The 12,010-nt window shown below is 32.9% G+C and overlaps 1 protein-coding gene across 8 annotated transcripts in view; it reads right to left on the reverse strand.

Moving 5' to 3' along the window:
* Positions 1 to 12,010, reverse strand: part of LOC145285901 (serine--tRNA synthetase-like protein Slimp) — a 378,960-nt gene that overhangs the window by 107,875 nt on the left and 259,075 nt on the right. For all 8 annotated transcript variants that reach the window (XM_080134374.1, XM_080134369.1, XM_080134372.1 and 5 more), the window contains one exon: positions 4,048 to 4,138. In XM_080134374.1, the coding sequence (XP_079990500.1) occupies positions 4,048 to 4,138 (91 nt within the window). The remainder of the gene's footprint in view (positions 1 to 4,047; positions 4,139 to 12,010) is intronic.

The raw sequence follows: 12,010 nt of genomic DNA on the forward strand, positions 1-12,010 counted from the left end.
ATATATAATGCTCATCTCAAACATGAATTCCAATTAAGGAATAATATATATATATCTCCTGTGTCTTACAAACGTTTTCATCAAATTCTATTTTTTTTATTTTCTTTAATAAATAACTTTCTACCTTATCGATTTTCGTAATTTTTGGATATAATCATCTAAAAAATATGAGGAATACGTAGATATCATTGTTTACATATGAAATTCAGTTTTACGATTTCCGAAATTTTGCCCCTTTCTGTAAAAGCGCCCTATATATATATAACCAAATTTTCACAAACGAAAAAGCCAAACTGAAAAAAAAAAAAACAAAAAAAACAAAACAAAGCGTGTGTGCGTAAATATATAAAAATTTATATAGTTTTCATATCATTATATATATATATATATATATATATATATATATATAGTCATCCACATACAGTACTGTTTCGCTGTTTCACAGCTCATCAGTGCGGCTAGACAGGCAACTGCCTCAAGCCAGGATTGAAACCCGACTGCCTGTATGACAGTCAAGGTTCCTAACCACTACGCTATCGGTGTCTGCTGATCGAATTGTGAGTTTAACGATGTTTTGACATCGTCCGAAATACCTAAGCTCGATTTGTTTTACACAAAGAGCATTGCTTTATACGCTAATGGTAATTCGTATATCACTTCTCCATATGCTTAACTCAAGATGAGGAGCATTATAGTCATCCACATACAATACTGTTTCGCTGTTTCACAGCTCAATATTTGCAGGTTATATACTATCCTGAAAATATGCCATTATCACTGCACAAGCAGTAAGGCCAGGCATATAAAATCAACAGTAGATTCTTAGATATGACAGGGGTGCGTAAGAAATGAATGTTTCCGTTTAGAACACAACTGGAGAATGATACTTAACTTTTGCAGTTTAAACTTTAATCCAAGCCATTATCTATAAAAAAAATAATTTTATAAAATCAACAGTAGATTCTCTACAGTGCAATGTAGACTACAATATACTGTGAACTAAATCACTGCGAGAGGCATGTGAGTTTCCGCCCGTGCACCACGATAAGTCTCCAACTAGAGCACGCAACCAGTTGACTTGATTGAAAAATGGGCGATTTCATCAATTTCGATTGGAAACATTCGTCGATCATCATTCCATCCCAGGCAACATCAGATCACCCTACTAGTGTATTCTAAAATAATATAGTAATGTAGCAATTTCTTTTTATTAATTCTGTAAATGGCTGATGCAGTTTTGGTCATTAATGAAAAGATGCCTTTATTCAAACAGAATCTCTAATTATAATAAATATTTAAAAAAGAAACTGAAGCTAATTATATTTTTGTTTTTTAGTTTAAAGATAATTGTGCAAGAATAAAAGGCAAGAAATTGCTAGGTAGAATCAAATATCGATTTGTCAGATATAATACTTTGAGAATCGAAATTACTTTTTCTTTAAATATATATATATATATATAGTCTTGGAAGTTTTTAACCTTTAAAACTATACAAAAAAATATTTTTTATCATTCGTTAGAAAACCACCTAGTCAGTAAGTCATTTAATCACCTGCAATCACTGCATCAACTCGCTCTCGAATTTACTATACCAATAATTTATTTTTAAAGGGATCATCAGTTGTTTACCATGAAACACTGTTATATATATATATATATATATATATATATATATATATATATATATACAGGGTGACCCCCCCCCCAAAAAAAAAAAACAAAAGCCAAATGGAGGCCATCTAGAACATATGCTGTAGAATGGAGAAAAAAAGGCCAAAGACCCTTGTGTTTTGATGTGATGTTTTGAATATAATAAACTAGTTATGACCAAAGTTTGATTTCATTCGGACAAAATACTAAGAAACGGGGTCTAATTAGAGTTGAGGCCCGTTTGGGGGGGGGGGTCACCCTGTGTGTGTGTATATATATATATATATATATATATATATATATATATATATATATATTTGGGGGGGGTACAGAATTAAATAACATAATGATTTTAAAAAATAAAAGTTAGCTAACCAGGTTTCGTTCCTCGCTCAACAGAGCTAAATCGAGGAAAATACGATTTAAAAGAAAAAAAAAAAAAAGTCATGAATATGGGGGGGGGGGGGGAACAGAAAATAAACGGGGGAAAAATTACATAGAGACTAAACTAAATCCTAAAAGATTTTCTTTTTGCTTGCAAAGAGAAGGTCTCAAAGACTTAATAAAAATAGTTTCTAGAATTTTTAAATGAAAAGGTGAGTGCGACTTACTCAAGATCATAAACATAAAGTTTGATATATTTATATGTTTGTGTGTACAAGATTAGCGCATATACTAATTATCGGTCGTTATGAATTTTGGAATAAAACAATAAGACGTAAAGAGTTCAAATATATATATATATATATATATATATATATATATATATATATATATATATATATATATACATAAATAAATATATAAACAGACTATTCACTTTCGTTTAAGGAGATCTCTCTTTAAGCAAAGAGATTGTCTTGAGTCTGGACGTGATTAGTCTCAGACATTTTCTCTCCATTGTATAATTATCATAATGATAGATTTATTTTAATCGTTCCCCCCATCCCCCCCCCCCGAGAATTGGATTTTATTTTAGTCATTCCCCCAGTTGAATTAGTTTCACAAAAAAAAAAAAAAAAAAAAAAAAAAACACTACCTCGATTCAGCTTTGAAAAGTGAGGGCAAAACCCGGTTGGCTGACTCCACCCCATTATTTTTTTTTTTTTTTTAACCTCCATTAAATGTTCTACCTCCGTCCTTCTTTTTACTATGGATACAAAAAAACTCAATCTTCCTTTTTTAACAGCTATATATATATATATATATATATATATATATATATATATATATTTGAGAAACGTTCCAAAAGTAATGCCTCCTACTTTTTATCCCGCCAAAATAGATCAGAGAGGATTACAAATTGAAATTATGCATTCACGACCTGAAAGTTTCATCTCTCTGTTGCAGATATTGATGGTGTGAGACTCTAAGAAAGCAATCTCTGCCATAGACATGCAGCAGAAGCAAAAATGCATCATTCAGTTCCTAGCAAAAGTTGAGAGCGTTGGTGACGCTGCAGAAACATAAATTCTGGAGCACAAAAGGTTGCAAGTTTTAATTGTACCAGTCCCGTCTTCGTAGCTCTTCAATTTCTTGAGTTAAAAAAAATAGGTTTTATTTTTGGAATGACATTCATATATGTGCATATATGTATGTATGTATGCCTGCGATATTCACTCTAGATGGGTTGAACCAGATTTCTCCAACGGAGCAATTGTCAAGGGAATATCAAATTCCCAAGCGGTTCCCAGTTGCATATGTATTCTAGTAAAGGAAATGACAATGTTGGATCACAAGAACTGCAAAATCTTAACAAGAATCAGTGCTAACATGATCATGCCATATATGTGTGTGTGTGTGTGTCATATCTTCCACTTGGTGTGGATTGTGAAGCTACATAACTTATTTTTAACCATTCCTTCTGATCCAGAGCAAGTTGGTTGATGGACGCCAAACTGTTGAAAAATGTCCAATCAAAAACATTTTCTCTCCATCTTCTCTTTGACTTTCCTGTGCCTCTTTTGCCTTCTAACGTACCCTCAAAGCATAACTTTCACAGGCCAGTGGTTAATCATTTGACATGACCAAAAAGTTTTAAAGTTTTACTTTAGATTTTATCAAATAGAGGAGGTAGGAAGTAGTTTGACGAAGGGTGGATATTTTTTTTTTTTCAATCAGGTGATGTCTCATAATGAAACACATTATATGATTTTGAAACGCCTTAATACGATTGGTTAGATTAGATAGAATTAAGGCCATGTAAAACTACTGCGAGGACATAAATAAACTTTTACTTTAAGTTATTGGTACTCTTTCTGGTTTTTAAATGGTGCTGTGTTTTTGGAAAGCCGCTCAACCCAGGATGATTCTGTGTTTCAATGTCGTCTCATGTGTGTATGTCTGTATGATACAAAAAAAACATTGATTAAAAATAAAAATAAAAATAAAACTCACCTGCAAAAGACATATATGAAACACCAACAAAATGGCTCAAATGTTCAACTTTTTCATCTGTTTCAACATCAGTGTTTTGCAAAGTATGAATCTATAAAAGAACAAAAACGTATAAATTTAAAACTTATGTTTACAATTACACACACACAGAGTCCATTCTAAGAAATGTAAGACCCAATCAGGAACTTCTTAGCAGGGTCCTCTACTCCAGGATTTCCCAATAGTAATGATTTTTTAAAAAAAATTTTAAAATGACTCATGCGCCAGCACCGTGAATCAAACCAAAACATTTAGCTTACGATTTACTTTTTCCTTTGACATTAATGCCTGAGCTATCAAGACATGTTTGCTGCAAGGCTAAAAATTAAAATATGAACCAATAGCTATTATGTTACGCATGCATATTCGTAATGCCGTCGTTCAACCTTTACCTGGCAAATTCCATTTCTTTTTTAATGTTCACTTTTGCACAGATTTTCCCAGGCTAAAACCCAAATATAAAGTTTCGCATCGGTTTGAATACCCTATATATTACGTTTCATGTCTGTAGATCAAAAAACTAACAGGGGAGTTTGGTAGACAGCATTTTTTTAAAACAAAAATATAAATATACGCATACGTAAAAATATATATAGAAAGAGGTTTGTGTTTACTATAACCTTTTTACGCAACTATTCTGCAAGTATAGATCATGTAGAATATCTGCATGAATATAATGACACGTAATAGTTAACTAAAGATGATCATCCCATAGGAAAACCGAAAAATCTAAGAGGGAATTAATTAAAATAAATGTTTAAAAGAATATGCAAATTAGTTAGATTTTTTGCAGATGAATGCAATTCCACGACCCATATGTAACAAAGTTGTATTTTCTTTTTAAATAAACAGAAAAAGATATTTTTTTCTGTTATCAAAGTGTAGTATCTGTTCCGGCAGATACTGCAAGCAAAGACCATATGTGGGGGCGACTCCACATATAAGACCTTGGTCAATGTAGGGGCAACCCTTCATACCAATTGTCACTATCCAGCTCCCCTACTCCCCGGGGAGTTGGTCCCCATTTCCCCTTCACTCCTCACTTTAAAAATCGGCCTTGTGCCTAATTTGCTCGGTGGGGGAGCAAATAAATACCATCTGTTCCGGCAGATGCTGCAATCAAAGTTATATGTGGGGGCAACCCCACATATCAGACCATTGCTCTTGATCAATCAGTTTTGGTCAATGTAGGGGAAACCCTTCACACCAATTGTCACTGTCTAGTTTCCTCTCGGGGAAACTGGTCCCCCCTCCCCTCACTTTACACATTAAAAACGGCCTTGTGACTAATTTGCTCAGTGGGGAAGCAAATAAATAACTAAATAAATAGAAAAAAAGGGTTTTAATATGAATATCAATACACACAAAAACTCACATTTATAGGAGCATAGATTCCTTTCTTGTGATCTTTTGGTCTTATCAAATTCCAGGACAATAATTCATCTAGTCTGGTTGAGTATCCAATGTAATGCTGTTATTTAAGTTAACATCACTAGGAGAAGGTACACCATTCCTCATATGAGCCAGTGTATAGACATATCGAAGAGATATTATTTGGGCTTGAAATACTATGTTATTTGGAATATTTAGTCAGATTTTACTTTAGAGTGAAGTATCCTCATACCCAATTGTCTTGACTAACCCCTGCACGGATTGACCACAGATACTCAAGGATGGTGTCTAGTAGGTAATTTGTGTGTTTGTGCATCCAGCTAGAAGTCAAGAACTACAAAAGACACCACAAAGCTGATGTATTCTTTTTTTTATTGTCTTGGGAAAAAAAAATATAGGCATACATTTTTTGTTAATATTCCTTTTTGAAGGTTAACAGGAACAGAATTAGTTGAGTCGGGGGAGGGTGGCATATTTAAACTTTTTTTTTTTTAAATGTTATTATGTAGTAATTTGGAAACAAATTTTTCAAGTTTCCAGAGAAACTTTTTTTTTTTTTAATGTCGTTATCTAGTAATTTGGCAAAACTTTTTTCAAGTTTCCAGCAAAACATTTTTTAATGTTATTATCTAATAATTTGGCAAGAATTTTTTCGAGTTTCTAGAGAAACTGTTTTTAACATCTTTATGTAGTAATTTGGAAACAATTTTTTCAAGTTTCCAAAGAAACATTTTTTGATGTTATTATTTAGTAATTTGGCAACAATTTTTTCAAGTTTCCAGAGAAACTTTTTTTTAATGTCTTTATGTAGTAATTTGGCAACAATTTTTTCAAGTTTCCAGCGAAACATTTTTTAATGTTATCTTGTAATTCGGCTACAATTTTTTTTCAAGTTTCAAGAGAAACTTTTTTTATGTCATTATCTAGTAATTTGGCAAAACTTTTTCAAGTTTCAAGCGAAAAATTTTTTAATATTATCTTGTAATTTGGTGACAACTTTTTCAAGTTTCCAGAGAAACATTTTTTAATGTTATTATCTAGTAATTTGGCGACAATGTTTTCAAGTTTCCAGAGAAACATTTTTTTAATATTATTATCTAGTAATTTGGCAACAGTTTTTTCAAGTTTCCAGAGAAACTTTTTTTTAATGTCATTATCTAGTAATTTGGCAAAAATTTTTTCAAGTTTCTAGCGAAACAATTTTTTAATATTATTATCTAGTAATTTGGCAACAATTTTTTTCAAGTTCCCAGAGAAACTTTTTTTAACGTCTTTATGTAGTAATTTGGCAACAATTTTTTCAAGTTTCCAGAGAAACTTTTTTAAATGTCTTTATGTAGTAATTTGGAAACAATTTTTTTCAAGTTTCCAGAGAAACTTTTTTTAACATCTTGGAAACAATTTTTTCAAGTTCCAGAGAAAGTGAGTGAGGAAGTGATAGGGGGAGGGGTTGAAGTGAAGATGAGGAGAAAGAACGGGAGGTGGGGAACGTGGGAGAAGAAAGAGGAGAATAGAAAGAGTAGTAGCTAGAGAGAGAGAGAGTGAGAGAAGTTTTAAAAGAAAGGTGTTACACACATTTTTTAACTCTAATTTTTGTTGTTTATGATCCCGGGCAACACTTGGCGACTTTGCTAGTCTACTAATAATTGAACGGCCATATCAAAGTTTTAATGCTTTATTACAAGTCAAGATAAGTACTAATATGTAATGTCTGTGCCTAGGTCTTTTAATGCAAATCAGTCTCAGTAACTGGCTTGGATTTTTTTTTTCTTAAAAAGATAAACAGTGATGATAAACTGGGATTAAAAAAACAACAAACAAACAACGAGAAAATAAAGCCTTGAAACATAGATATGATACGAGGACTGATTAAATCGTGTCACTTTCTTCACGGTATCAAGAAATTCCATACACATGGGACACTCATTAAATTCATCATAGCATTTCCCAGTGGAGGCGCTGGACCAAATTTGGACAAATCAGTCTAATTGGCTTAAATGCCCCCCTCCCACACACACAACCTTTTAACATCAACATGTACAACAGATTTAATATTTCAAAAAAATAAAACCCTAACGAGATCATTGAAACTGAAGCAATTTTTGTTTTAATAACGTTTAGAGGATCCATTGATATTCTTTTTATTCTTTTTCAATAGATTGTCATTTAAACGATGATTAGTTTTTTTTTTTGTTTTTTGTTTTTTTTTTTACAAGGTGGTCACCACTTATCAAGGCCCGGAAGCCACTCAGGGATAAGGGTTATTATAAGTACAGTACGTTAGTGTGGAGATTTAATAAAGTGTCTACTTAAGGGGGCGGTTCATCAGGAATTTGTTTACATTGGACTTGAAGACATTCACGTTGTAGTCAGGTGGGAAGCAGGCAGACAGAAGAGAGTTCCACAGGTGTGCACTTCTAAGAAAGAAGCGTTGTTCATGGAATCTACGTTTTGATTTAGGCACAGATAAAGAGTGGGGAAAATTATTGACAGTAGTTTCAGCTAGACGGGTGTTTCTCGTGAAAGATTGGCGAGGGGGGACGAGGGATTGGAGTTCAGACGAGCACCTGCCATGGAAGTAGCAATAAAACAAAGACAGACTTGCAACGTCTCTTCTGTGGGAAAGAGGTTGCAGGGAAGAGAAAAGGGCATCCCCCACTAAGCCACAAAGTCTATTTTGTACTCTGTCAAGGCAGGATAGGCTGTTTTTAGCAGCTCCTGCCCAGATGTGGCAGCAGTACTCCATCCTTGGACGTACTTGGCTTTTTGCAGATAATTTTGGATATTATTTTTCTCAAATATGTTGGTCTCAACATGACTCCCTGTTTAATGAGGTACATATTTCAGCAAAATAATATACCTCTTGGGTGGCCAGACTTCAACCAGAGACATTTTCAATTCTCTGTGTCCCACTTCTATCCCTTAGCTGGACATCGTCTACCAATTATATGCAGCCACATTGCATGTTTACACACACACAGGCACAATTTGAGTACAGCTTTTATTTAGTAACCATTTATCAAAGCTAAAAGCCATCACAGGAAGATAACAGTTACACAGATGCATAGATTTTCACTTAAACGATGATTAACATAATTAGAGTTCTTGAATATGGCATCCAAACAACAAGATATTGGAAACCTGGAACATGGTAACCAAGATGGCAACATGAAATTTCCAGGTTTATTTACGAAAGAACGGTTTCAAAGACTAAATCTATTCTTACTTAAGCAGCGTAAGATGCAAGAAGACCTGATTCTGTCATAAAACGTCATTAATTGAAAATTAAAACATCTTTGTACACCTAGTGAGCGATGCCCATTTTTCCTCCTTATTAATTTTTCCTCACAGAAAAGATGTTACTATTATTTCTCTATTCTGTCGTTATTTTCACCACCAAATGTAAAACATTCACAAAAAATTGTCTAGCTGCAACCACTGGCAATAATTTCCCTCTCTCTCTCTCTGCCTAAAACTAAAAACTTCCACAAGCAATTTTTTTTCCCCCAGAATTATATAATCTATATATATATATATATAAAAGGCAAAATGTGTGTGATCATTTCATGTATGTCTTCAAAAGGCTTCTCGAGCACACACTCCCGGGTTCGTTACTATCGTTTAAAACTGTTGATATAGGTCCTATATAATAATATCTAGGAATTAGAAAATCGTATAGCGTGTAGATTTATTTACGTCGACTTTTACAAAATTAGTGCTATTTTGGCTTCTCGCGTGTTGATTGGGCTTTTTAGTATAAATATGTGAAACTAAACTCAAACGACGTCTTCTCGGCATTGCGCCGGGAAAAACGTCCAGAAGCAATCAGCTTTGATCAATCTTGTACAGTTGCTATTCAATCTGGACAATTGAGAGCTGCTTTCCCCTCCTCAACATCTGTTGGGGGAAAGAAAGTCAAATATGGATAAATAAATCCAAACGCTGCGTGACTTCTATTTGACCTTCTTAATAAGGTCAAATGGTAGCAGCAGAGTTAACTTTTATTGCGCACGCCTGTTTTTATAGTTAAATAAATAAATTAAAACCTGCTTAACGTGGTCTGTCCCTGTGGCTCAATGGTTAGCGTAGCACGGTTTTTTTTTTTTCACACATTAATTTCCAACTGAAGGGTACGGGTTCGATTCTCATACTCACCCACCAAAACATTTTTTTTTATTATCTACCCCCCCTCCCCGGAGTTTTGATTTACCTCAAGACACCTGGGCATCGCCGGGTAACCCCCGCTAGTCTATATTATAAATCTCACCTGTCTGTTTAAATGTATGTATGTTTGTATGTCTGCCTAAAACTTTTGACAGAGGTGACAGATTTTAACGAGATCGATATCGTTTTGAAGCTCGACGTCTCGGACGGCAAATACTGAAAAATTGGGCAAAATCATTAATTCCTTCATCCTCAACTGGGCACTTTTCTACAAGGAGGGATCGATTTTTGCAAGCCATTTTTGCAAGTCATCGTATCGGTTGGATTGTCTTTGCCTAATTTTAATGTTCAGAACTTCCGGTCACATCATGGAGTAGGGGTAAGACGTCACTTTCTTTTCTGCCTTCCCATCATGGGTTCAAGTCTGCCTGTCTACTACCATTTTCTTTTTTTGTTTTTGCTCAACACACCTCCAAACACCCGGGCAACGCCGGGCACCCAGGCTAGTAATTGATAAGTTGTGAAATTTATTTTTTAATTTAAAAGATTTTTTTTTTTTATAAAAACATAATAAAAATGGGGTTCAGATATAAATGCAAGAATATAGAAAAAAAAACATTTAATCTTCAAGCCATGTTTGGTATGCCTGCTAGTAAAATGATAAAAATAAATAATTTTTGTTGTTGTTGTTGTTGTTGTTAATAGGAATTGTGTTCAGAAAACATGAAATTTTATTTAGCAAAGCAGACTTTAGCAATGGATAAAATAATAATATATTTTTTATTTTGAGGAGTGCTTAAACATTCCCAAAAATGTGTTTAAAAAATGTCATTAGCACAACAACAAAATTAAAAAAATAAATCAAACTCGTTTTTTCTTGGAAATACAAGATGTTGAAAATGTATTTACGCTGATATGTGTATTGATAAAAAATATAAGTTTTTTTTTATTTAAGTATTTAAAGACGTACAATCGATAACAAAAAAAAATTTATAAAAAAAATTTTAAGTTACAAATGCTAATCTGCCACTTCTGTGTTTATTTATGTGGAAACTGCCCCACACAATATATATTTTTTTTTTAAACCCAAGAAAATAACTATAAACAACTTGCATGATGTATTGGTTGGTATAGAAATGTTTGGGCACTTGTGCAGTACGATTTTAGGTAAAAATATTATATGCTTATGTGTCATGTCAAAATAAGTAAATATTTTTAAAAATTACAAAAAAAAAATGATCTAATAGAAAAATAATTACAAGTAAAACTAAAATTTATCAAATTATAGTTTTATCGTATTTGATGTATATGTTGAACAGTTCTTAAAATTCAAGGAAGATAACCGCAATCTACGATTTTAACAAAATAATTGTATTTAGCCATTTAAAAAAATAAATGGTAGATCGTTAATATATCTAGAGATTTTTTTTGTTGTTTTTTGAAATAGTTCTAGCAGATTTTATACTTTTTTATGAATTTCAACATGCCGCGTAAGTGTGATAGTGTTTTTACGTAAAATGCATTATTTTAAATATAACTATATTGCACAAGCACTATTGCTTTTACACATTGAAAACAAGATGGTATTAATTTATTTGATGGCATAAAGAAATGAAAATATTATTTCAAATTAAAGTGATATCAACATACAGACACACAAAAGTCACTTAGATGGGTTTGGTTTTCTATATATTTGTTGATTTTTCTTTTTAGGTCTGTGTGTGGTATTTTAATTTTTTCATTTGGTGGTTTGTGGCTTCTTTAGCCAGTTTGTCTGCCTTTTCATTTCCTGGAATGCCGACATGACTTGGTATCCAGGCTATTATAATCTTTTTATTGTTTTTTTTCGGTTATTTCGTTGTATTCTTGTATCATTTCTGTGATAAAAGGATATTTAGATTTTTCTTCAAGGGCCATGATACAGAATAAGGAGTCTGTATATATTATGAATTTTTGTTCGTTGATGTCTTTGATGTGTTTGAGAGCTATTATGATGGCCTGCAGCTCGGCTGTATATATTGAAGCCTCGTTGGGCAGTCGTATTTGATATTGATTTTGTCCATCTGTGCATGCTGCACTTGTTCCATTTATAATTTTAGACCCATCAGTGTATATTTCTATGTATTCTGCGTATTTTTCTCTTAGTTCTCCATTGGTGAAGTTCGGTAGGCTCCCAGGCTAAGTCTTAAACTTTGATTCTGTATTGTTAGTAGTTTGTTTTTGTAGGATTTGTAAGTAGAGCTGTATATGGTACAATCATAATCCAGTTTGGATCTGATATGTGAGCGGTATATTTTGAGCATTGTAGCTTGATCTGCTCCCCGGTCTAGTTTTGGTATTATTTTTTTTTAGATATTTATTGCTTTTA

The sequence above is a fragment of the Euprymna scolopes genome, chromosome 10 (genome assembly GCF_053919585.1).
Source record: "Euprymna scolopes isolate OS-2025 chromosome 10, ASM5391958v1, whole genome shotgun sequence".
Lineage (NCBI taxonomy): Eukaryota > Metazoa > Mollusca > Cephalopoda > Sepiida > Sepiolidae > Euprymna > Euprymna scolopes.